Below are 27575 nucleotides of genomic sequence, written 5' to 3'. Positions count from 1 at the left end.
CATATATCAGATTCATAATCTGTGTAAATGGAAAGTTGTTGTGTAACAGTACGGAAAAAACTCCTTAAACTGTGGCTCACAAACATTTCAACAACGTTGTTATGAAATTGTGAATGACTTTAAACATGTGTAACACTGGTTTCAAAAGATAATAATAATAATAATGATTTCAAATTTTATAGATATAAATGATTATTATTAATAATATTTGGCTTTGAAATAATGTTCCATAGTAGTTGTGACCTGGTGGATTTCTTGTGACCATTAACATTTATAGCATAGGATAGGAAGATTAAAAAACTTATTTTGGTAACTTTCTTTTATTAATCAAAGGTTTACATTAATGTGAAGTGCAACGTCAGTGCGTTGCATTAACACACGTTATCTTTGCACATTGCAGATACTCTTTATACTGTAAACATTTACACAGTTTACACTATTTTAATTTTAAAAACATACTTTTTCATTGTAAATTGTCCGTTTTATATTTATTATTCTTGACATTTGCAGTATGTTTCTTTTATTTTTATTTTCTCTTACTATGTTAATGTTATACACCACAATACCAAGGCAAATTCTTTGTAACCTACTTGGATTCTTATTCTGAATAACTATTTTTCTGTCGATCAACTAATTCTTTCAGCTCTAATCACTAAATACACTGGATTTAGACTTTTATAAAACTTTGCCAGAGCTAGCCTATATTACATAAAGGTATTAAAAGAGGATATGTTGACAGTTTTTACAGCCTTTGTGTTGTTGGATTTAGAAATTAAATTGAGATAATGCACAACCTCATGGTGAAAAGGTACAAAGTTAAGTTTTTTACCAATGAATTTACATTTATGAATGTAGAATTTTGCCATTAGAATTACTACATTTATTATAAAGTACTTACTTTCTTTATTTTGAATATTATAAAAGCAAAATACCACACCCTCTCACATTAATGCAAAATCTCACTGAATATGATCAGTAATGAATCTGCTGACGTTTTGCTGTATAAACGATGCCAAAAGAGGAGCACAACAGTTTCTGGGTGGTCTTTACAGAAAGAACAGACTGTTTTCCCCGTTCTTTTTCTTTATTAGGAGAAAAGTGATATCAAAGCAACATATAACAAGAACCATAACATTGCAAAGGATACACACAACACATAAGGGATACAGATGTACGTATAGGCAAAAAAATAGAAAAATATATAAATATAAGGATATCACAATAAGACCTTCAAGGGAGTACAGACATGAAGTACCTTCAGAGCCATTTTGTTGGACGAGAAACGGATTGTTCTAAAATAATAATAATAATAATAATAATAATGAACAAAGTTCTATTTCTTTCTCAAAGGCTATAAATATGTTTTTTTGTTTGTAAATTTGCATTTGTGTACATGACATTTAGCCAGAAACAACATAAAATTGATTATAATGGTCGCTGTGTTGCTTTTCATTACTGGAACCCCCAAAAAGCACATTCTGCAAGAACAAGCTGAAACCTGAATATATAATCATTTAAAAATGTACAAACATCCTGCCAAAATTGCTTTACATAAGTATACAGTGCCAAAAACTAATGAAGTGAGACAGAAGGTACAGTTCTTTTTTTAAACCTCTTCATGTAATGCTTGGTGGGGCAGAATCTATGAATAATCCTAATGAATACTCACTTAACCTTTTTAATAAGTAAGTATTTATGGTGCAATTACATTTTCCTCCTGTCCAATCAGACTCGACGTGGCGTTAAATGTGTGAATGTATTGGGTTTTTTTTTTTTTAAATAAGCCGCGTTTCGTGTTTTTCTCGCGAGATCTGCGCAACAGCGCCCCCTTGGTTGTGTGTGGACAAACGACGGGAGGTTTGAGGGAATATTCCGCGGCTAACGATAGCAAGGCACACAAATACGCTTTAACTCACTTTCGGTCTTCGCTGACACTCTGGGGGGGGCCAACAAAAGCTACAGGAGGACATAATTTTAGGCTAAACCCGTCGGTTTTTGCTGCTACGTTCTCGGCGAGAACAAGCGAGACCCGCTAATCCCCCCGAGAAGTCGGGGAGCGGCCTGCTTCTGTAACCGGCTTCCCGGTGCACCTCCGGCGGGCAGCGCTGTCACCAGAGCCCGGTGCTTCCGCTGGTTTCCTTTTCTTTACACCAACAGCAGCGTCGGAGCCTCGAAGTTATTTTTTATTTTAATCACCTTAGCCTCTCCATCGCCTGTTCCTCCGCCTATCGGGGGTGCTGCTGTCGGCGCGAGAGGAGCTTTTCAAGACGGAGCGGCCTGTTTTGTTTTCGAGCCGCGTTGAATCTCCGCGAACAATAACACAACCATAACGAGCCTGCTCCTGCTGCTGGAGGAGGAGGAGGAGGAGGAGGAGGAGGAGGAGGGGGCTGCACTGCCTTAGCGGCCGCGTCGCTGTGGGAGAATAAATGCATTGTGCGGGACCAGCTCTGGCATGGACGTGAAGCCCCGGGACGGGCGTGCATGTGGACTATGGGATTATCCGGGGGAACCATTGCAAAGTGGCGCAATCTGTCGCGAAAGCCCCTGTTTGGATGTCGGAGCTGCGGCTGCTAGCTAACCAACTGTGAGTAACGTTCAAAGGCCACTGACGAGAGCAAAAGAGCGCCACACCATGCTTTGTCTAACCATAACTCACGGACTGTTTGGAAACAAACCGAACCGACTTGCGTGAACGGAAATGCATGCTGGGCCTTCCTCGTGAAAAGCATCAGAGCTGGGACATCACATCAAGGATGGACTGGATGTGACTTTAAGGTGGGGGATGAGTAACCTCGACTGCTCCCTGCGCAGGCTCCTCTATATGTGGGATTTACCGACGGGGATCTGACGCCGTTGCATCCATCTATGCTCTCATCAAAGCCACCAGACTCCATTGAGAAAACCAGTCATTTAACCGAGCGGAGCGCGAGACTTGCTGCTCCGTGTTGTTTGTGTTATTATTCTGCCACTTTGGGTGTTTTCACGTTTTAATACATTATAACGGACCAGGCCGGACTTGGAGCCCCCCCGGGACAGGCAGCTGAGATGAACCCGGTGAATGCGACCTCTCTCTACGTGTCCGCGAGCCGTTCGGTGCTGCAGTGCGACCCCCGAGACCCCCGGGCCCTCGCGGAGCTGTGCAAGCTGCTGCCGTTTTTCCGCCAGTCCCTGTCCTGCCTGGTCTGCGGTGAGTGGGTGTGGGTTTTCACTTGTTCATAATAATGTGATGAAGCGGTGTTGTTTGCGGGAACGCGCGTTGTTGTCAGCTGTGCGCGCAGTGGGAGCGAACCTTTTAAATAATGCTGCATTCACGTACGGTCGGAAATCTCCGAGTCTGCACTATGAAACGACCAGTAGGCCACGTGATCAGCAGTGGTGGGAAGTAAACAAGCGCTGTGCTGTGCTTGTGTACAGTTTTAAGTTACGAGTACTTAACTTGAATATTTATATTTTATACCACTTTATACTTGAACCTATTAGTAGTACTCTGCCACATTTAGTTTATAGTTTTATAAATTAGTGTTGGCACAGCAGCACAGAGGACTGTAAAGAACAAAAATACAATAAAAGAAGAATCAGTTAGCTTTCTTACCTAGATAAAGAATATACACACTGTATAAACAAGATAATAACAACAATTATGTAATGTGAGACATTAAGCATAGAGTCTGTTATGCTAGATTAGAGTCATATGTTAGTCATAATCAATTTGTAAATTAATATTTGCCATGCAACACCTATGGGGTGGTATTTACTTGAGAAAATATCAAATAAAACCAGTAATTAAATGGGATAAAATAGAATATAATAAAAAAAAATAAAGTGATTAAAAATTAGTTTCTATAAATATAATATATTGTTCAAGAGTAATTGACCCAAAAACCATATACTATCACAGTTTACCTTTTTATATAAGGAATAATATTCAAGGTAATTGTTACGACTGCCACCTAAACCAGCCGCAAAATGCAGCTTGCGTGTAATGCATCAATAATAACTTTTACTTATGATAATCAATACATACCTAGATAAAATATCTGAATACTTATTTATAGTATAGGAATACGAATCGCGTCTGTTGTATTGAATCTTTTTGAGGGTCCTTGACATGTGAAAGTGGCTTAACCCCTGTCGAGGTAAGAGCTTCAAATAAAATATCTTTGTAGTTGATTTAGTCTTAATCACATGGTGAAGATGTGTTTTATAAAATCAGAGAGTGCAGTGAACGCACCATAATGTACAGCTACACCCGTCATGACACACCCCCCTCTGTGTGCAGTTCAGCAGCATCGGGGCGTTTCTCTGTTCATCCTGTTGAATAACAGCCACAGACTGGATGTTGTGCACCTGATCTCTCTCTGTGTTTACAGAACGCAGTAAAATATGTGGACAAAGATCAGAAAGAGGGAGTACTTTTTAAAGTGTTGACACACAACTCTTAAATATCAGTGGCTGTAGTTGTGTTTTTTATGTTGTTGTTGTTTGTTGTCACTGCTCCTACATGATGCTGTAAATCTCCCTGTGAAGTAGGGCTGGGCGATCATTCGATTTCAATATTTATCAGGTTCAAATGATTATTTCTTTCAAGTATAAATGCAGATTTTTGCTCCTGAGTGAAAGTTGAAGAAACCAGATGGTTTATTTAAATTATTCTTTATGTTCAGAACAAACACTTGTTGATAACTTAACAAATCGGAGGTTAAACATTTAAAACAGCTGAATAAAATGGGTTTTTTTTTAAACAAATATGCACAAGTAAAATTAAGTAAAATCTTTTTTTCAGTCAATTTTCCTCAACAAAGTAAATATCTTAATATAAAAATTAAATGCTGATTCGTTAATTTTTCAGATTTTTCAGAACATTTTTTATATTGTTATTGAGGAAAATTATATCACAATAATTGTGATTATTGTTTCATTGCCCAGCCCAACTGTGAAGATGATAAAAGTGTGTGTGTGTGTGTGTACAGATAGTTACATACAAATTGTCTGGCTCTCAAGTACATTGGCCCTCCATAACTTTAGTGGGGCCCCTTCTTGTGGGATCATACAGTTAGAGTCTCACCCTGTTTTGTGGCCCCGCACTAGATGCAGCACTTTATTGCACTTAATGGCAATTTCTTGCCAAACCTCCTTTAGAAAATTGTGTCTTTTATATTGTTCTGTGTTTTATATATTTAATTTAGGGCTGGGCAATAAAACAGTAATGATATTAATCGCTATATAGTTTTCCACAATAACAATATAACAAATGTTCAATATAGTGTCCATAAATGTTTTATTTTATTATTTTGAATCACAAACTAATTGGCACTTAATTTTTCAGTTAAGATATTTATTTTATTGAGGGAAGGAGATTTAAAAAAGTTCAGTATCTGTTTTGAATGCTTTACCTCAGTTTGGTCTAAAACTTTCACTCAGGAACAAAATTCTGCCTTTAAACTCGAAAGAAATAATAATTTGACATTTATCCTGATAATTATCGATACCAAGTGATATGAAATGTTTTTATCGTGATAACATTTTTTCATTTATTGTTTAATTGTGTTGTTAATTTTGTACCTTGTGACGACCTGCTGGTGGACTACAGATGGAAAACGGCTTATCCTGGTATATTTACATGGCTGAAAAGCATAAATATTCATTAATATGCCCTTTAAAATAAAAATAAACCTTCATGTCGCTGCGATTGCTAGAGTACGTAAAATAAAGAGCAGCTTTATCACACTAACACACGCTGATTGCTCCTCCACTGTACAGATAACAGATCAATATGAAAGCCGGCCGTATATCGTAGACTTTCTGCAGGTTTTGGTGGATTTGATCAGCCAGGCAGTGCAGAGTGTGTGTGAGGGGCGGTTGTTTCTCATGAATGCACCTTCATCCTTTCTTCCTATCTGCAGCTGCGCTCCCTAGTATCCAGCGTTGCTAAGGAAGCCCCTCTCAAAGAGCGGCTGTCATCCAGTCTGGCAAGTTGCCAGACACCACTCAGGTTTACAAATACATATATATACGTTTAGGGAGCTTTCGAAACACAGAGAATGAGGACGCAATCGTTTGTAAATGTTAATGTTCACTCAGTACTGAGAGTTTTTTAAAGCCAGGGCCACAGTTTATCAGATCACGGGGGTTTGCTCGGATGCCGTTGTTTTCTTTATGTCATAACTTTCTCCTCTCGTCTTCAGGTAATCTGCTGCAGGACCCGATCGCTCCCACAGACTCGTCGTGTCAGCATTACGTCTGTCGAGGCTGCAGGGGCCAGAGGATGCAGCTGAAGCCGTCCTGTAGTTGGTGTAAGGACTATTCCCGCTTCGAGGAAAACAGGCAGCTCTCCTTGCTCGTCCACTGTTACAGAAAGCTCTGTCTCTACATCACCCAGTCGCCGCTCGCCCCGCACATAGCCAGCGCCGCCAGCGACTCGCCGGACCTCCAAGCCATCCTGAACGAGGGCCTCACGTTGGCCGAGAGCGAGCCAGAGGCGGAGGACGTTTCGGACTCAGCCGGCCTGTCGCAGAAGGCCTCCACCTCCGAGTCGCTCCAGCCCGGCGAACCCGCGAAGGAGCTCAAGGGGGAGGAGCCGAACCGCGTCAGTGTAAACGGGCTGCACGGTTGTAACGGCCTGGTCAGTTCGGACGCTCTGCAACCCACCTCCGTCCAAACAGGTGGAGGTGTTGCGAAGCAGGAGAGCTTTTCGGAGGAGATCCCGGTGTGTGTGAGCGTCACGGGGGCCGGGGAGGCGGGGCTTTGTGACATAACCCCTTTCGGGGATGACCTGAAACACGGCGGGGGGCCGTTGTTGTTGAGTGTCGAGGAGGTGCTCAGGACTCTGGAGACGGACACGGACCCTGAGCCCCAGCCGGACTGCCCCACCTCTGTACCTCAGTCCAGCCTCAACGGACCTCACTGCCCTTCTGGCCCCGACTCCTCCCACCTCATCCCTTCTCTCCCCACGGAAAACAGCCCTCGCCCCCTCCACCTTCACCCACAGCCCTCGCTGCGCCACCCCCCTCAGCCCTCCGCAGCCGTCCCCCACGCCCCCCCTCGGTACCACCGCAAGCGCTCCCGCTCAGAAAGTGACAGCGAGAAAGTGCAGCCCCTCCCCATCTCCAGCCTCCTGCGGGGGCCTCCCCTCGGTGCCAACAGCTCCCCCCATCACCCTAACCCTGGTGCCACCACCAAACAGGAGCCTAAGTTCCCCGCAGCGACGCCCCACCCGCACCTGGCCCCGGTGCCCAACGGCGGTCCCCCCAAGGTGGGCAAGACTGTGCTCGTCTCCAACAAGGTGCTCAAAAAGACTGTGGAGCACCACGGGGGCCCCAAGAAGGCTTACACCAAGGCCAGGCAAGGGGCCCCCAAGCCTCGCGCACAACCCCGTGACAGGATACCCCCGCACCCACATGCGCACCCCCTGACACACCCACCCAGCCCCTCGAAGCCACTGTATAAGAAGCCTGTGGAGAAGAAGGGCTGCAAGTGCGGCCGAGCCACACAGAACCCCTCGGTGTTGACCTGTAGGGGGCAGCGCTGCCCCTGCTACTCCAACCGCAAGGTGAGAACAACCCAGGGGCCCCCACCCCACAGTCTGCTATGTCACCCAGTGTTGACAAAGTGATTTTCCTCCTGGGGGCCCGTTACATTTACGGGATTCCTTGTGTTTGAGCTTTACGACTTGTTTGTCTCTGTGGGAGTCGCACACGGGGGGTTCATTTATTGAAATGTTGTTGACACAGAGCTTTGACTATAAGGGAAGTTAATAATCTATAGAAGCGGTTCTCAGACTTCTTTAAACCACAGCACCTTTTCATAACGATGTTCTTTTCACGTTACGCGTACGTACTCAACCCTTTCAGCTGAAAATGACACCATGAATATCTTTTATAAGATAATAAACCTACAAAACTAATAAAACTGAAGTAACATCTCTGAAGTAAGAGCAAAATGTAGACGTATTATTCAGAAATACCATTTTTACTGACTGACTTGCCAATAAAACGAGTACATAGTTGGTTAAAAGTTTTTTTCACATAGTAGAAAATCACTGCTCTGTAGCCTGGTTGATTATTAACTGTTCCTTTTATTGTGAAACAGTCTCTTTCTGCTACGGGGCAGTCTTTGGATGATCTGTTGTGGTGTTTGTCATTATTTATTAGATCGCGTTGTCATTAATTACGGTTGTTTTTCTCAGGCGTGTCTGGACTGTATCTGCCGCGGCTGCCAGAACTCCTACATGGCCAACGGAGAGAAGAAGCTGGAGGCCTTCGCCGTGCCAGAGAAAGCTCTGGAACAGACTCGCCTCACGCTGGGCATCAACCTCACCAGTATCACCGCGGCGGCCCTCCGTAGCCCGGCCTCCAGCTCCCCCGGCAGCACCCTTCTCAACGTCACCACGGCCACAGGGGCCCCCGTCACGGCCGCCTTCTTGTCGGGAGCGGGACACGACAACCGGGGCTTTGACGATTCACTGGAGATGCGATTTGACTGCTGAGGTCCAGCTCCTCCTCCTCCTCCTCCGGTCAGTCGTTACGCACATTCCCCGTCCCGCCAGCTGGGCGTTATCCATCTGGGCGTGCCAGGGACCTGCGGTGGCGGAGCCGAAACAAGGCAGCTACAGTGACAGGCGATAGTGAGGGTGACCAGCTGAAGCTTCGCCCGAAACTGCACCGTGCTCGTGGTCTTGCATACAGAGACAGTGAGGACGAGAAAGAGGAGATGTAGCGTCACTGTATGTGCCGAGATTTCATTTCAGTGCGGATAGAGTTCCTTATTTTTTTTCTTCTTCTCTGCTAGGGGTAACGTGTAGAGCATGTTGTGTAGCCAAGTTGGGAGCGTTGACCGCGGTCGAACGCCTCGGCGTGTGTGCGCGTGTTTGTGTGTGTGTGTGTGAGGGGAAGAACCTTTTTATCAGCAGGAACGGAGACGACATCATCATCATCACCACCACCGACATCAGAGACTGGTGTAATTTATATAAAAAGAGAGAACTTTTTGTACATGGACGTACCAGTTTCCATTTAAGAAGACATTTTATGATATATTTTATAATTAAAACAAACAAACAGTGGAAGTGGGTGCAGAGAGACACCTGCATTCAACCAGAATATTTTCACACAGGTAGATTGTATTTTGTAAACTCTTGCTAGAGCACTAGGAGTAAGACTTGGGACTGAGTAGATGACTATCAAAGATCCCCTGGAGGAATAGAGAAACAGCCTGAACGTAACTGCTATCAGTTTTAAAAACATTTCCAAAAAATGCAATGGTTGATGCCTTTTGCTGCGAGAACTGGGATGTGAATTTAACGCCACCAGCCAAATGTATGTTTCATATTTTGTCTGTTGAATGTTTATACTCTGTGAGCCACTGTCAGACACCCAACATTATTCTAAGATGTTATTATACATATATACATACATATATATATATATATTAAAAAGAACAGATATAAAATGGTGAATTTTGAAGTCAACCAACCGTTGTGGCTGGTGGGAGATAAAACTTTTATCCCTAGTTTGCTGTTGCGTCGAGGATGCGAGTTCACCTGTTCAATCATTTGTGAGTTCTTGTATTAAGCACTTTTTCCACACATGTTTAAAAACACCTTTTTTTGTGTGTGTGTGTGTTACTTGTGTTAAAAACTCTGGTTGACTGCAGGCCCACCCCCTCCCCACACATTGTTTATTCACATGTTTTTGGTTTCTGGAAGCTACACACATGCTGCTAAACACCACAAAGAACTCTTTAAAGGAGAGCGCACCTGTTTTTCTTTTGGTTTTTAATAAGTCGCATTAACAACATCTGCAGTATTTATTTGACGCCTCTTAGTAAAATGTTACACGTTGGGCGTCAGTTCTGCCTGTCGAGGCTGTCGACCCCGTCTTGGACTTTTTCTGTCTCGGTTAAGTTGCTGTCTCACTTCTTTAACTTTTTTGTTTCTGGTGTCTCCAAACGGTTCTCGTTCTCCCCCGGGGCATTTAAATACCTGTAATATAACTGTAACATATTTCCACAAAAAAGAAAGAAAATCAAAAACTTACAAAGCGTTGTGTGATTATTTTTGTCCCTCTGAAGCCCTCCTTTGTTTTTCCTGAGGAGCCTGAAGGTGTTGCTGCACTGCAGCAGGTCGGCACGGAGCTTCATTTGCAGGATTGAATAAGCACCAGCAGGGGGCAGAAACAGCCCTGTAAATGTCCAGTAACCTTCAACAAACGATGATGAGGAGGAAGAATCTTAGGACATACTAAAATTTTGATTTAATTTAACGTCAAAGCTTTGCAGACCCAGAATGAATCGATCTACATCAAATGAAAGATTATTTCCACCTCATTTTTGTGCTGTGATTTAAAAAAAGCTAAGCTGTTACAGACAGGACTCCTCACTGCAGCACACTTAAACCTAAAAGAAAAACGTTGCACAGCTCTTCCCCAGTACACTGTGCTTTATTCACCAGCGTCTACCAGCTGTGTGGCCTTCGTCCTCGTGTCTGAAGTTGTCTCTGGTTTTCCTTTTATTAATCGTTTTTACAAAATAAAACATTACTTCCAGTGGACACAGAAATGTGCGAGAGAAATATAAACATTAATACTGTAAATACAAATACCATATTACAACTAACTTGTCAATAAATTCCAGTATCCACAAGCAGTAACACTGGACTTTTTAAAAGATGAAGGTAACGTTTTGTATGCTTTAGATTGATGGTGACTGATCAAGTTGAATATAAGACAACTGGAAACAACTTGATAACCTGAAGAATTCAGTATGTTTGCAGCACTTCTATCAAACGCTACCAAAGGTGTGCGATGAGTCCCTTTTACAGTGTCTTTATTTCACATATTTACAGACAAAAAAAATCACTTGAGTTATTTACATTCACATTTAGCTTTGGTCTATCTGGTAAACAGTTCAAAATTTTGTTTGTCTACAAGCTGATTAGTGTGGGTTTTATTTTTTTACGAGGGTCCAGCTGACAAAGACGACTTGACTGCAGGCGGATGTCTCCCGTTATTCCACACGGAGGCCGAAGGTAAAGCTACTGACACCAGCGTCTCAGCAGGATCTGATCACATGTGACAGGGGAAACTTCCCCCTTCACAATCAGTCAACTCAAAACTATAAATGTTATGTCCGTACATTCTCATCACTATCCATTTAACATCATGTTTTGGTTCTGGAGCATACATTTCCCACAGTAATCTTTGTGGAAGGCGACACTTTAAAACATTTAAAGAAACTATACATTTGTAGCAAAAATAATAAGAGTGTTGTGCAACAGAGAAAAAGCTGCATTCACGTCACATTGTAAAAAATTAACAATGATGTTTACTTAACTGGAGCTCATGACTGCAGACATCTTTTTTCTTTTCTCAAAAAGAAGTTGGACGAATCAGTGAATTTAACTGAGGATTCATTCTTGACCTTGGAAATAATAGTTTGAAGCTTTCAGCCGCATATCACGGCCACTTGTGTTCGCTCAGTTGTCATCATGTGAACTAAATATTTAGTATTTGGGTTCTGGTATCGTAGCTCCGTGAGCTGATGAAGGTCATAATATGTGGCTCTAAGTCCCAGGAGAATTTGAGTAAGTAGACCTTAAATTAAAATTTAATATTTTTGTCAAATTACTATTTCCTAAATCACGAATGAGCCTTCAAGCTTAATCAGTTATATTCCCTGATTCATCCAGTTCTCCTTCAGTGAAATAAAACAGATCATTGTGGTTTATATTTCCTTGAGCATCAGTGTCACATGGACGACAAAAAAACAATCCCACGTTTCAGCTTGTTTGGATGCTGGTTGTTTTCCACGTCTGCATGTCACATCTGCAGTCAATCCAACATGACCTGAATGCCCAAGAATACCAGGCGTCAGGGAGCGTTTTCTGCATCGCTTGGAGAGCAATTACGACGGACAAACCAACACGCTGGAAGAACGACAGCAGAAAAGGGAGACTGTGGCGCTGCTGCCAACAAAAACACAGCACAGAGGCTGATATGTAAGGAGCACCGTGTTAACATTTGCTGCAAAGCTCATGGAGGAAGAGGGGATGATGTTGGGCAACCACTCTGTCTGAAAGGCCTGTCATGGCTGCAGGCAAATTATTTCAGATGTTCGTGCTTCCACCCTCATGTTCGACATCTCACTGAGAGAAAACAGTTCACAGAGCTGCAGACCCAGAACTTGCAGGCTTATCAGAACAATAAAAACAAACTATAGCACAATATTTACATCTTTACACACATCCAGAGACTCAGCTAACATGTACATGTGTGGACTCAGATAATCACTAATGTTCAGCCGACAAGAGTTTTATACAAACAAGAGTCCAGTTTTTCAAAAAAACAATGAAACATCAGGCGTTTGCTATAAAATGAATAACATGGAAAGAGAGTAATGTAGGTAAATTATCCAGAGGTCTAAACTCCTAAAACTTTCTTTTGCTATAGGTGGCGCAGCTCGGCATGTGTGTAGGTCTTAACATGAATTAATGTGATGCATACTGGTTAGAATTTGTCACCATGCCACAAGACATTTAAACCTCGCGGGAGCAACGCGGCTGCAGTTTTCTGAGTCCTGCGATCTCGCGGCATTTCAGCGATTGTTCTAAGCTCACGCGCTCTACGGGAAGCAGAATGTGTTCGACTTGACGGCAGGGTTTTTATACCACGTCCCTGCAGTCGCCGGCAGCTCACGTTTGACTATCAAGTCAGCGAAACTGAGCCGCAGTCATCTTGAACGCACCTGATGTCTGAGCTCACGATGAGCAAACAGCTCCGCCTTGTGGAGAATGTGTAGGCTGCTAAGTGTGAGTTGTGCCCTCCCCAAATGAGTTCACACAATGCTGATTAAGCGCATCACTGACAGATTAATCTCTCTGACTTCTGGTGGCGAACGTTCCCACGCTGGCAAAACAGTAGAGATGTGTTTAATGCCAACCAGCAATGAAGAGCTGAAGAGTGGAGCACCGTAGCGAGAGCAGCAACTCAGTTTGGCCGAGCCTTTATATCACGCGCAAGTGTTTTGTGTAATTACTCTCACTGTCAGAAGGGGGAGACAAAACTTCTGCACTGCAGGTTTAAATTTACCTTAAAAAGTACTTCTGCCTTAAAGAAATGTTTGCACAACAGAAAATGTCATCTCTGTCAACTTTAACACGCTCAAATATAAATGTGAGTCTGATTAACTCTCACACGTATCAGTCTCTTGTCCACCCACGAAACCAGAAAAAAAGAAAGACAGACTTCCCGCGAGGCTCGCTGTTGCAGTTTTTCATTTTCTGTTAATCAAGAAGTCCAGAGGCTGATTTGATGTTTTACCAGACAGTTCATCACAAACATTTTAAAAAATCACGACGGCGTCTGTAGATCTGGTTTATTTGCCCAAATCAACCCGCGATCCCGAGTCCTGCGTCTGATTGTCTAGCTGATGAGAAACGCGCCGAAGAAACTGCTTTTCTCGTCCATGTCCACAGCAGAGGCGTTGGTCACGGTGACAAACAGGCGGTCGCCGCTGCTGAGCGGGAACAGCCCCCCCTGGTGGGCGGAGTGCAGAGAAAACTGAGAGCCCCGGGACCAGCAGGAGGTTCGGCTCGTCTTCATCAGCAGGATGGGAACCGGGTAGGAGCTCACCTGGCGGGAGAGGGAGATGTGAGTGAGAGTGCCGCGTTGGTAGGTCAGCTATCAGGCAGCTCCACCTACAAATATCGGCCATGCACCACCTCCCACACATTCAAAAAAGATTGGTAATGCTGCTGGATCACTAGCTGGAATCACAGACAGTTCAGGAAAAGACTCAGGTGTGATGGAGGCCGACAAGATACATGAACACATCAAATGCCAACACCCAATCTGAAGGAAACTTCCTGTCTGGAGATATTTATCCTTCCTACACCTACAGGGATTCACTAAGTGTCCAAATAATCCGAGACACACTGTGAGTCCTTCAAGGCACATGCAACACTTTCTACACAGAGCCAGTCAGTCTGTCTGTAATGAAACAAAGTAAAGATAATCTCGACCTTGGGCTAACAAAAGTACAACAGTGCATCATTAACAGCTGTGTCAGTCAGTCAACAAGCGGGCAGAGAGGAGAGACAGCGTCTGCCACGACCTGGGGAACCTGTGTCATAGTACCTTTAAATTATTCCTTCACAATGTAGATATCGTCTTCAGGGCTTTGTTCAAAGTTTGTTTTTGATAAAACGTTCTTGGCAAATGCTTTCGCTTTCCTCTATCTTGCAGCAGAACAGAAATGCCCTCCTTACATCTCCTTCTTAATCATGAGCCCGGTTCAGTAAAAGAAGCGTAAAATAGAGCCGGAGTCCGTGTGCTCCGTGGGTCCTGATCTGAAATAGTGAGGGTGCGATTTTATTTGTCCCTGGAAATCCCTTTTCTAATACAAGAAGCGTTAAAATCACACAACACAAACAGTCAAAATCAGAGATGAATCATGAGGACATGACGCCAACTCTCACCTTTTTATAGACGTACTGCAGCAGGGGTCTCCCTCTGTCCTCCGCCTCCTCGCCCTCCTCGCCCTCCTCCTCCAGGGAGTGGGTGTGTCTGAAGTAGGTCTGCGCGTAGACGTAGTAGAGGCCGGGCTGCGGCACCACCAGCTCCCCATCCACCAGCTGGACGTCCTGGAGGAAGGCCAGCCCCTTCTGCCCCTCCCACCACGAAATCTTCTGGCCTTGAACTCGCCGCCCAGCGGAGACCGGAGCTGCGGAAAACAAACACATTCAGAATAAAATCACAACCTAGAAGGTGAGGATCTGTTATAAAAGCACATTTCTACCAAGAAAATGCAAAGAGCAAGTCAAATTTGAGACTTTTTAGGTAAAATTATGTTATTATTATTATTATTATGAGATACTAAGGTGTTAAACATGTCACTTTGACTTAATGTGCCATTAGTATTTTTATATTTCATCATCCCTAAAACTCTGTTTTTCTCTTTCCTGTTGGAAATGGGCTCCTAGATTTACACTTTGCAAAGAAACTTTTACAGTAAAACGCATGTCTTTTATTGCAAAGCTGCACTCAGCATTTCAGTTTGAGCTAAGAAAACAGAACAGTTACTTTTATTTAGATGCAAAGTTTCTGTTTCTTACTTAAGAGTCTGACTGAATTAAAATAGCTGAAGTAAAACTGTCCTCTGGTGCAGGTTGACTCAATTTCCAAAGATATGCTGGTCTATGCCCATGGATGACACCCTAAACCAAAGCAAATGCCTATTTAATCTTGTCTGACCGCAATAAGCAAATTGAAATTCCTGCCGATCATCAAATGAAAAGGTCATAAATTCATTTTACACAGCTCAGATTTTCTTGTTAAATTCAAACACCATTGCATGCAGTTCATTTTTGCAGCACTCACCTCCTCCCTCTTGGCCCAGTTTGGGCGCATAGCTGCCAGTGACGTGGGCTGCGACTTTGGGGCGAGGTGAAGCTGCGTCCACCATCACAAGAGAGGGCAACACTCGCGATACTTCATCTAACACGGAAAAAAAAGGAATGAAATAACCGACTAAACTAAACCCCAATCGAGTCCCTGTTCCTATAAGATGCTGAAACTACGTGATACTCCCGAACCGGTACCAGGTTTATCTAAAAATATATTTATGTTATGTGTTAAGTTATGTGGTTTAGTTTTCTCACCTCTGACTGCCGATGAAATCTGCCTCTGGTAACGCTGAGACAGAGACTGCGGGACAAACAGTAGAAAACATTCATTAAAGAATGCATGAAGGTGTTTTTGATGCATTACAAGCAACAGTGGCATCATGACACCTTAATAAGGACACATTAAAATCAGGTTTGTCCCTCGTCTCACAGTGTCTTCCAACTCCTGCCACCAGGGAGAAGAAGCATCTGTTCAAGAACTACACACTGATTTTTTCCCAGTGATAGTTATTTATTTATATATTAATTTATACATTGATTGCACTCAAAGTATTTTAACTTGCCAGGTGGGTTTGAATGCGAAATGATATTTTGTTTTTATGTACCTTCATAAAAATGCCAAATAAAATGAATCTGAATCTGGAGTCGGCTCTCAAAGCGTGGCCTTGAGCCTTAAATCAAAAACATGATTCAAGACAGAAACTAAAGACTAATTTATAAATGGAATAAACATATAGCTGCCAAGAAGAGCCGTCAGCTCATTACACAGGTTTAACCATGTAATTCTGCTGACATCGGGATCAGGAAGTTTGCTCCGGATGAATAAAAAGGAGCCTTCATGTTCAGGTCGGTAACAGATCCCTTCCTGGAAATCAACCCCTCTGCCCTTCCTCGTGTTTTACGTTCCTTTAGCCAATGAACCGGCTCAAGAAAATGCAACTACTGCAAAACGGATGAACTGTTATCTGAGTTGTAGTGGAATCTGGACATGTTAACAGAAACATTACAGAAACTGGTGAAACGAAAGCACAAGAGGGGGGGAAATGATATTATAAAGTATAAAATAATATAATAATAATTATAATAAATAACATGTGTAGAAGGAGAAACGTTCCACCAGTGTTGTTGAAGTTCCTACTGAGTGCCAGTAGAGGTTGCAAAAGTTAATGATTTCCCTTCTATAAATATTTTTACAGCTTCGGCAATAACTTGAGAGGAAGGTGAAAGAAAATAAACCATTTATAAGCTAAATTTACCAGCAGTCAGTCAGTGCGAACCAGAATTTCTGCGTCAAAGATCCCTCTAATGGCTCTGAGGCAGCAATTTACTTTTGAAGTCTTGAAGCAAGGTTTCATTTTGAGCGGTGGAACTCAGGATGAAGTTCAAAGCAAGAACCGTGAAATTGCAAGCACAAGATGCTCAACAAGGAGGACGGGCTTCAACATGCACAAGCTCAAACAATGTGAGACGCATCAAATTCAAGATACAACACGGACTCAGCTGTTCTAAAATAAAGAAATCTGTCTGGATGTTTCTGATAGATGCCGGCCCTCAGAAGCAACTTTAAATAATTTTTCATGTGTACTAAGTTTCAGCCCTGTTGGTGAATGCTTTTTAAAGTCATTACTGCTAATTATACCCCTGCTGTCCCAACCACCAACCCTGTGGCTGGGCGATTTAATTAACACCTTATGTCTAGAGGTGATTCGATTAAAATGTCTCAACAAATACCGAATGGATTTCCATAAGGTTTTATTTACACATTCACGTGACCCTCAGGATGAATTGTAATCACTTTGGTGAAATCAGATGGTGAACATGGTAAACATTACACCTGCTAAACGTAAACATGTTAGAATTGTGGATGTGGCTGAAGTCCTCAATTCGTCCTCACTCCCCCATGTGAAACAGTTTAATGTCTATGACTTGTGACTTTTTGTGAGTAATATAAAGTGAACAACAACTTAATCTCCTTACACAACCCGGTGTTGTAAAATGATAAATCAACCTACCTTGCGCCTTAAATGTTCACTCACTCTGCATCTTGAGTTAGTAAACTCTCAAGCCGATGTTCTGCCTCAAACTGTCCCAGCATTATGTTTATGTTCTGAACTAAATTTAATCAAGCAGCTGAGTCAGAAAATACCAGGGTTGTGTTATTTTAGAGAGCAGCAAAGTCCAAGAAGGAGTATCAGGAGAAGGGGAACAAAAACAAACAATATGCACAAATACCAAGTAAAGGAAGGAAAACTTTGGTGTGTGTGTGTGTGTGTGTGTGTGTGTGTGTGTGTGTGTGTGTGTGTGTGTGTGTGTGTGTGTGTGTGTGTGCGAGAGCAGAGCAGGTGAATGCATTCCTGCGCTGATTAAACCACACAGGATCACATCACATCTCCAGCCATGAAGGAGCTCATTGTGCATCTGCAGACAGTGATGTGGATCATTTCAGCTTTTTTTCTTCTGCTGCTAATGTTCAGATCTGAGATCAGCGGCACCGGAAGTCCCCTAATACTGATAATACCTTCTCAACATTGTACTTACAAGGACCTAATGTGCTTACAAGTTTAAACTTTTAGTTTAAAGAGCAAAGTTGGCATATTTATATTTTTTCATTATTGTCAACGATTCCCATATAAAGGTTAAAACCATCAGTCCGTCTCTCAGTGCTTTCTCACTTCCGGTCTGTGGCTCTCAGCTCCAAGACCATCGGTTCCTACTGAAGGTGTAAATCTTTAAGAACAGCTCTCAAACACATAGTTTCATGTTTAAAAAACGGCTGCTGCACTCCAATCAATCAAACAGGAGGAAGTTGTTTTTAAGTCATTTTCACTTGAATAGTTGCAGATTAATTTCCTGTCAATCGACTAATAGATTAATAAACTAATTGTTTCAGCTCTAAATGGGTCAAAACTCTACTTTACTGTACTCCTGACTGAAAATTTGTCATACTGGCCGGATAGATGTCTTGAAAGTTCGAGTCTGTGAAATCAGAGATGTCTCCAGAACAGCATCAAGTGTTACTTAACAAGATGCTGAGTTCTTTGGTTTTACTCGTGTCACTGTGAGGAAACTCAACTCAAATCAGTGCCAAACTCCCAGGTGTAAAAATTAGAACACAACTGTATATTTTTATTCCTGTATTGTTTTTGAACCCTTTGTCTTTTCTTTTAAAAAGTCTCCTGGTACAACAGACACTATATACTAAACAATCTGGTGCTTGGGCATAATTGTATGCTGCAGTTGCAATGCTATTGCTATGGCCGTGTCAAATAAAATAAACTTATCAGACCCTGGAATAATAACAATAATAATAATAGAGCTGCTTTATCATTTGCTTTGATGACCTTTGCAGCTGAAGTGTGGTGGGACGAGTAATGGCTCCAAACTCCAGTGGGTGGGGAGTTTCTGATCCAGAGCAGACCAGAGAAAAAAACTGAGCTTTGAAAGCCAGAAATCTCAGCAGCTGGCTAAATAATCGCTGAGTCATTAATACTGATATGTAAAGGTCATCGTGTGCTGTGAAGTCATACTTCGTGCAGCTTGAAAGTGATGAATATGATCATGTTTAGATGTAAGAGTTTAGAGATTTTTGCTCTGGAAGAGTAGCGGCCAGTGTTTGGGGTTACTGCAGGATCACCATACCTTCTCAATGAGCAGGTGAAGCTGCTGCGTGACCTGCCAGCATGGATCCCCCCGTACAGCCGTGATGCTCTGCAGGTCAGCGCCCGTCAGGCAGGAAACGCTGCTCCGTGCAAACGTCTCCTTCATCTGCACAGAGTGAAGAAGAGCATCAAACAATTAGATCGAACGTGTCTTTTAACTTTTTTTTGTCAGCAATCTAAACTTTGCAGAATTTGACCAGATTTAAACTTTCAGACATATGTTTGTGGCATAATAAGATGAATATATATATTTGTTTTGGAGAAAGACAAGACATAATTGACCATTTATGTTCTCACAATCATAGTCTTACATTTTCTCCTGAGTCAACATAATTCCCTGGCATGTGTCTGTTCAGGTTTCATTTCCCTTACAGTACACTGCTGCTGCATCTAATCTGAGTTAATGATGATTAACTCCTGTAAACACAGACTGAGAGTTGAGCTGGACTGAATCCAGGAAACGAAAGGACTTCACCAAAACAAGCAGAGTGAGTCCAGCACACACACACACACACACACACTCTTAAAAACTCTTCCTGATAATCACAGCTAATCATAAAAATAGGTGTTGTCCACCTCTGCAGAGCGCTGTACTTCCTTATACTCTTTTTCTGTTTGCATAATCAGAGAAAATGTGCAACATTGCATGAAGCTACATTGTGCAGAACTTAACTATTAAAAGTGTAAGCAGTTTGTGTGGTTTGCATTGCATTGTGAAAAAAAAAAAAGAGAGAAGAAAATTAGACGTGTCCTGGACTGTTTGTGCAACAGCAGAACCAGAGCGCATGAGTTCAAAGCGTTTCCCCAACATCTGTCAACAACACGTTAAATCACTTCAGTTTATAGACATTACAGAGAAGTGTTTGAGGTCAACAAAGAATCTAGTTTTCTTATAGCTGCGTTCAAAAGCCGAACCACTTCGCGCCCGCGCCGCGCTGCGCGCTGCATGGCGATGCGTAAAAGCCTCCGCGCGTCTCTGGTCCGTCAATCCGAACCCAAACTTTTTCCTTACCGAATTGAGAGCCGTGGAGAAGTGCAGCACGGTGATGGTGACGACCACAGTCTGCAGGAGAACAGCCAACAGCAGCAGCACCCCGAGCTTCGGACCGGAGCCCGTCATAACGACAGACCTGCCGTCCGGTACCCGACCAACGTCGTCCCGTCCCGTTCCTAGACTTCCAGAACAAGAACAATGGCAGAGCGCTGCCTCCTTGACTTCTACCCCCCGTCCCCTGCAAGCAGGAGGAGGAGGAGGAGGAGGAGGAGGCGGGACCGGCCTGCAGAACAAGAGCTTTCTCCCCCTTTGCATTTCTCCTGGAGAGATATTGTTTCATTTCTGCGCTGGAAAAACACTGATTGCCTCCTAGTTTATTGTGAACGCTCATATCTCTAATGTGGATCTCAGTGCTGAGCTGTGCTCTGATAAAAACTACATTTAACCTCAGAATATGGTCAGAGATAATGCTTTTTAAACATGCACGGAGTGGCACGGCAGCTGAATTTTGGCACGTACATGATTTTTATTACGATGTTATAGTTTAAACTCAACCAAACTACAGTTTAAATCCCTATTACATGAATTGTTGCATTACTGAAGAGCAGCACACTGATTAGGGCTCTATAACCAAGGGGTCTTTTCAGGGGAAAGTCATAAATTAAGCTCTTCTTCAAAGGCTTTGGCCTACCTGACTTATTTCCCACTGTATGTTGACTCAGACCACGTGTAGTCAAGATGTCAGGTTGTTAAAATAAAAAGCTTAACCAAGGTTCCTACATTTCTTTCCACTGTTTTAGCTCCAGATCTCTCCACATTTGATCTCACCTCAAACTGAGCATCAATCAAGTTTCTTTTATGAGGTGAGGTGGGCAAAGAAGGAGGTTTTTAAGGACACACGTGGGTAAACAGTGAAAAATATAATCATGTTCATATCAGTAGGTGTGAATCCTGTCTAGCAATATATTTTCTCTCTTTTGGCAGATATCTGGAAAGAAGATGGGAGATTCTTGGAAGCTGACGGGCTTGTGGTCTTTATCAGGTTGCGTAACTAAAAACACGATTATTTTTTCACTCAGCGCTGTTGCCGCCCTGTTGAAGGATGAAGTACGTAGGAAAGAAACTGCAGGTTAGATGATGAGGTCAGTGTGAAAGACACAATTTTCCACGTTGTCTCACAACGCTCACCTTTAACTGTCAAAACAAGGTGGGACGGTTCAACTTCAGTGTCAGTGAGTGGTCAGAAAACTCCATCTAAACAAACCTGACATGTATGGAAATGAAGTTTGGTAAATTAACTTGCAGCCCCTTGATTGTAAATCATCACAAAGAGTTTCATGTGATCAGTTTGATGAAATTACTTAATTTCTGCTGGTTATTTCATCACTAAACAGTCTTTCAACTGACTCTTCCTGCTACATCATGTGTTAGAGGTCGATCGGGTATTTCAGTGGCCGATACCGATATTTATAGAGAAGGGCGGCCGAAATACAATGCCGATATCAAAATAAAGAAATGTCAGTTCCATTATTCCAGGCAGAGGACAATCTAATACACGTTATCTCAGCCAGTAATGTGATGTTTTAGATGAAGTTTTATTAATTAATGGGTTATGCTTTAGATTGAAGTGACTTGTGTTTAAGGGAGAGCGGCGTACAGTTTGTCAGAAGTGACTTCATTCAGCTGCATTGTTTTTTACAGTTTCCAACTTTTCTGCAAATTTGTCCTATCATCGCCGTTTCCCGCATACGTCAGAAGACTCACTTCCTTGTTCAGAAGATGCAGCTGACGTGTAATAGCAACATCTCACATTTGCAGAGAAAAAGCTCAAATAAAAAGGACTGTGAAAAACCAGGACCCAGATCTTTCTTACCAAAGCGATGGTAAAATGTTTTGCAAAACGTACAGTATTGTGGTCGAACATAAGAAAGGAAATCATCTACTAACAAACGCATGGACGACGTCAGACGAGACAAATCACTGTGACACCGGCTGTTGCGCTGAAAGAATCAAGGTAAGCTGGTTTAAATATGCAGGTTTAGGGTTAGGCCTCCTGGAGGGACTGGTTAAAGGAGACCTACTGCCCTGTACTGTAGTTCTGTGTCTCCTCTATGGCGGCTTTGCATGATTCAAAGTAAAAAAAAGAGAGCCAGGACGAATGAAACACAGCGATTTTCTCAGAGCCCATACAAGTCTGATGCGCCAAACTACCTCAGCACATACAGTCCACAGTACTTAACAGAACCGTGAAAAATCAGGTGGATACGTCACACTTTCACAGAGTTATACGAAAGATGTTTTCAATCATAGAGAGTAAATTCACTCAAGTGATGTTTGTTTTTTGAATGACGAGTTGTGTTTATTGTTTCATGTGTTTAATGATCATGATCACATGAAAGATTAGTTAGTACTTTAAGTTTTAAATGTCAAAGTTTTACAGTTTGAAGTTTAAACGTCAGGAGTCACAGTAGCTATTCTACCGCCTCACAGCTAGAAGGTTGCAGGTTCAAACCCCCTTTCTGTGTTTGCATGGGTTCTCTCCCTGTACGCAGGATAAGCGGTTGACGATGGATCGATTGACGCTCCACTAGGCTGCATGCTAGACCACCAGGATACTTACTTACTATATTAGCTAGCTAAGGTATATTTATATCCGTCAGATGAAACAATGCGCACCTTTCGCACCAAAGTAAAATTGTACTGAAGTCGTTCCACATTTTAACAAGATAACACCTGGTATTGATAGAACACACGTGAGTTGTTGATGACAACAAGAAATGATTTCTGTCTGTCCCGGCTCTCCCCTACTATCTTATACTGGCACTTCATGCAGGCCCTCATTTCTGAAACAAGCTGTAGATGCTACTGTCTCTTTAAGCCCCCCCCCCACCACCAAAGCCCACTGTCTTGTGATTGGCTATTGTCTAATGTGTTTACCAGGTACAGGTGCAGGGATCGGGCTGCATGTTCCTTTTTGGGCGTGGCCAGCATTCTCTGACTGGAGCAAACGACCATATATGGAAATCCGTCTCAGAATGACATCATACCGAGCCGTTGTTCATTCAGAACAGAGGGACATCTGAGGTTTTGGCTCGCAGGGATTTCTTTTAAATACTTTTACCTCATTATTTGAAGCTTTGGCCAACATGAACATCTGACATTGTAACATTGTAGATATGCCAGAAAATATGAAAAAGCACAGTAAGTCCCCTTTAATGTTTCAACTATAACTCTAAATGTAAAACAATCGCATCTACCTTTGCAGTTTTCGTGCATCCCCACACTTTCATGGCAAAACAACCCAACTTTCATTGCAATTTTTTAGAAAAGCTGCTGCAAAATGAGGCGTTTTCCTGGAGGCACTGTACAGTATAACAATATCTATTTAATGCCAGCCAGTAATGGCAGCCACAGTGACATGGCTGCCTGCAGTCGAAACCCTATTGATTTTTTGTATATCGACTTCTTAAATGCAGGTATCAGCCGATGTCATTTACATCAAAATGCCAGATATTGGCCCGATTAATCGGCCAAACGAATATTCAGTCTATCACTGCATGATATTGTATTGATGTTACCATATAAAATTACATATATTTAAGTGATGTTTCTGTCCTGAAATATTTTTATTTTGGCGACTGCTTTGGTTTTAAATGGTCTCGCCAGAAGTCTCTATTCTCTCCACTAAGAAACTCTTTTAACTTAAAAACTCTTAAAATGTGACACCACAGTGAAATATGATGTCCAGTACATTTATTTTAGGGGAGGCAATATAAATAAATCATACAACTTTCTAGTTCAGGAGAGAAAGAGAAACACCTTCATCTCTCTTTTTATGCTGCAGCCAACAGCACTATTTTCAGCTAAAGACATAAACAATACTTCTGTTTAATTTTGTTGGTCTTGTTTTCTGTAGGCAGTTGTGCTGTTTTGCCTGTTCAGCCAAGGTAGCTTCAATCATAGTAATAATACTTACTAGTTCTTCTTTTTCTGTTTATTACAAACCAGAAATTTCAATGCACCACTTCCTGTGTACCAGAGGGGTTTTTCACAGGAAAAGACCTTTCTGACACTGATTGTTTGGAACAATAAACGTAGGACATTTGAAACCTGTATAGGGACTGCAGAATAAAGTAACACCGCACCTTAAACAGCATAAAAAATGTCTAAAAGATAGTAAACACTTCACATTAACGTCCTCATCCATAAAATGTTGACTTTTAAAACATTTCCAAAATACATCTTTTTTTTTTTTTATCCCTTTTAGACATTTTACCTCCCTGTTTTTTTGCTGCTCTCCAGTGTGTCTTAGAAACTGTCAACTTTGGAGAAGGAGCCTTGTTTTTAGACCTCTCAAGGCTTATGTCATCACAAAGATGGCACAATCAGACACAGACATTAAAAAATAACAATACTTGAATGAGACGGTTTCCCCCTGATGTTAAACGCCGCGTATATTCATGTTGCCAGCGTGGTATTATCAGCGTATTGTCGTGCAGTGAGGCGGGCTGAGCCTATAAGTGGATTCTGGTCCTGGTGCTCGTTCCTACATCTGCAACATCTGGCCTCAATCTTGCTCCTACGCCCCGCCATCCCCCGGGAGCCGCTCTCCGCTTAGGTTTCACTGTGCTCCACCGCTACGACTGCAAGGCCTGCTGGGGGTAACAGAGTCTGTAAACTGTGTGTGTGTGTGAGAGAGGACTGAAAACATTTGAGGGTCACGGCCATCCTCAGTACGAGCTGTAAAGAGACAAAAATATTTTTCTCTTACACTGACAGACTTGATTTTGTCACTTAAGAGGACTCGTCATTCACTTACATTAACACATAGGCGTACTCCCCGTAACGTGAACAGATTTCAGTACCCACATTGTGATTAATGCTGGCTCAGACGCACACTCTGAGTGTATTCCTGAACGGCGGCCAAGTTTTGATAGGATACGAGGAGGAGAACTGACCGGCTCCCCCGCAAAGTTGACTCCCTCCCTCCTCAATCGTCTTTCCAAACTTTGTCTTCCACTCCCCGCTGCCCTCATTCTCTCCCTCTCAAGCTCTCTTTGTGTCCGTCTGCCTCTTTCTTTGTCTTTTCTTTTGTCTGTTTTTCCGTCTTGCCTTTTCTCTTTCCATTCATCCCCCGTTCTTTCCCTCTGCTTCTCTCCTCTTTCTTCATCTCAAATTATAATTAGCCGCTTTGACTGTTAAGTAGTTACAGAACTGCAGACGACAATAGATTTTATGCACATTTTAAATTTGTGTATATAAAAAAGTTAGTAGTAAAGTAAAAAAAAACACGGGGAAAAGGAGGAAAAGTTGTGTTTATTGATAAAAGCAAAAGTGCATCATGCAATTAAAACAGCAAATGAATCCCGACATGTAAGGAAGCCTTTGGCGGACATTACTTCAAATATTTCTTTACACCGTTTCCCCGTGATAGTGGGATAATTTTTGTGTGATCTCGAGATAATGAAACAGTAGTTTAACTCAGGGGTTGACAGGAAAGTTTCTCAATTTCAGTGTTACATCCGGTGTCACTGGTTAGCTCGGCTTGTAGAGCACAGGACTTATGATTTTATGATCTTATGTGTTCGATTCTCACTGAGCATGAACTTTTTTATCTTGTTCATTATCCTCTTCAGCAAAGTTCTTATGAAGACACTGTTTCACATGCTCACAATAAAGCCCGTGCTGGACTGTGCCCATCACGCCGATTGGTCCACATCCATCAACCTATGGACTGTTCGTATTCCCATCACTCCCAGGAGGAAATTCCTGGGAATGATGGGAATCCATTTAACATTAAACATTTCCTGACAGCTATATCAAGAACCTTTGAAATGGCCATCAGGAAATGTGTGATTGGATTCCCCTGAAACTCTTCGTAGCAACTTTGCTGAAGAGGATAATAAAAAACAAAAAGTTGTCCAATCCATGGATTATGAGTCCTGGGCTCTACCAACTGAGCTAACCAGTGACACTGAAATTTGTTTTATTTTATCCTAAAGAAACACACCTACCGACCCCTGTTTGTAGCTATTGTTTGTTATCTCGAGATCATAAGATCATTATCTCGCTATCACGGGATACAGGCTTCTGTACAAGTGTATACTTGTGTTACTGATTTCATAACCTTGTGTGGAAGAGTGTTGGCAGCCAAGTAGGCTTCAAAATGATCCCTCTGACTCCGCGCCAATCAGTTGGACTGACAAGAACGCAATAAATCCAAATCATCACAATTAACGCAGATAAATGTGTGTATTTATCTGTGTGTTAATCATGTTTAGTCACATTATAGGGTCTCCACGAACCATTTCATGCTTAGTTTAAGACTTAGTTTTAGTTAGGGTTAGTTTAGGTTAATTAGCTTTGTTAAAATTGAAACATTATTCAAATAAACACACTGTAGTCATTACCTGTTAAAACAATAACTGTGAAAATGAGCATGCTCTAAATCTAAGTCTCTTTCTCTGAGGGGTTGCCAAGATAAACACCCTGCTAACACACACACACACACACACACACACACACACACACTCACACACTGTATTAATTTTATCCCTCCCATTAGAAAGAACACAGTACCCAGAGCTGAACAATATCACTGATATCTGGACCAAACACACACACACACACACACACACACACTCGAGAAGGGAGAGGTGGGTCATCTGAAGCGGCCAATGGGCACGCAGGAAATCTGAGAGAACCCGAACTTTTGGGGACTTTCCAAAGTTTCCAAATGTTTTTTTGGCTGTACTTGCTTCTCATTTTTTTAAGTTGACATGTGTGTGTGTGTGTGTGTGTGTGGAGACCCACCTCCTCATATGTGTGTGTGTGTGTGTGTGTGTGTGTGTGTGTGTGTGTGAAGGTCGAGGCTGCTCGCTCACTGCTTCATTTCATTTCAGGAATCATGGGTTCAGTGAAAAGCGGGCAATCGAAGAGGCTGCCACTCCCGAGAGAGAGAGAGAGAGAGAGAGACCCCCCCCCCCCCCCCCCCCCCTCAGATACAATTACTAAAATGAGTGTGTGTCTGTGTGTTTTCAGGTCCAAGGTGACTACGTGCCTGTGCGTGTGTGGAAGTGTGCATGTGCAACTTGTATCTACATTACATGGCCGAAAGTATCTGGAATTTCTCTTCTTTTCTTGCTTCTAATAAACCAGTCGACTACTACTAACGTTGCGTCTTCTTCCTCAGCGCCATACATATTCAACGTAGTGATGAAACATGCTCAGTAGAGCAGTTTGTCCATTTGGGCAACATGGCGGCGTCCATGTAAGAAGACCTGCGGTGTATGTAGATAGAAATGACTCATTCTAAGGTAATAAAAACATAACAGTTCATTATGGAAGGTCTTTATACGCCACTGAAAACATAGTTATGGATCTTAAATTGCATTTCTGTCAATAGATCCTCCTAAATCTGTGACAGGACACAAACCTCTCCTCACTGTTTCTTTCCTCCATGGAATTACTTCCCGCATTCGTACTGAACGCTGGCACTGGATGAAAATTGTCCAAAAAGGACATC

General features: G+C 42.4%; 2 protein-coding genes and 1 long non-coding RNA gene across 3 annotated transcripts; 2 read left to right on the top strand and 1 right to left on the bottom strand.

Moving 5' to 3' along the window:
• Nucleotides 1–1542: 1542 nt before the first annotated feature.
• On the top strand, nt 1543–10033 carry LOC119912952 (E3 ubiquitin-protein ligase MSL2-like). The gene is made up of 3 exons (XM_038732247.1): nt 1543–3187; nt 6186–7549; nt 8186–10033. Exons 1-3 carry the CDS (start codon nt 3046–3048, stop codon nt 8483–8485), a joined length of 1806 nt encoding a protein of 601 aa, XP_038588175.1. The 5' UTR covers nt 1543–3045; the 3' UTR covers nt 8486–10033.
• Nucleotides 10034–10804: 771 nt separating this feature from the next.
• Nucleotides 10805–20261, bottom strand: LOC119912960 (tumor necrosis factor ligand superfamily member 10-like). Its single transcript, XM_038732260.1, has 6 exons — nt 20069–20261; nt 19037–19162; nt 15653–15698; nt 15372–15488; nt 14471–14715; nt 10805–13625 (listed from the first exon to the last, which is right to left on the bottom strand). The coding sequence occupies exons 1-6, from the start codon at nt 20174–20176 to the stop codon at nt 13416–13418; spliced, it is 852 nt and encodes a 283-aa protein (XP_038588188.1). The 5' UTR covers nt 20177–20261; the 3' UTR covers nt 10805–13415.
• Nucleotides 20262–20380: 119 nt separating this feature from the next.
• Nucleotides 20381–27030, top strand: LOC119912971. The gene is made up of 3 exons (XR_005446319.1): nt 20381–20913; nt 21035–22064; nt 26953–27030. It is a non-coding gene; the product is annotated as an uncharacterized LOC119912971 (long non-coding RNA).
• Nucleotides 27031–27575: the final 545 nt, after the last annotated feature.

This window comes from Micropterus salmoides, unplaced genomic scaffold, assembly GCF_014851395.1.
Source record: "Micropterus salmoides isolate LMB-PRFRI ecotype aquatic unplaced genomic scaffold, ASM1485139v1 Ms_hic_scaffold_1, whole genome shotgun sequence".
In the NCBI taxonomy this organism is placed as follows: Eukaryota; Metazoa; Chordata; class Actinopteri; order Centrarchiformes; family Centrarchidae; genus Micropterus; species Micropterus salmoides.
This window is presented reverse-complemented; position numbering and strand designations above follow the sequence as displayed.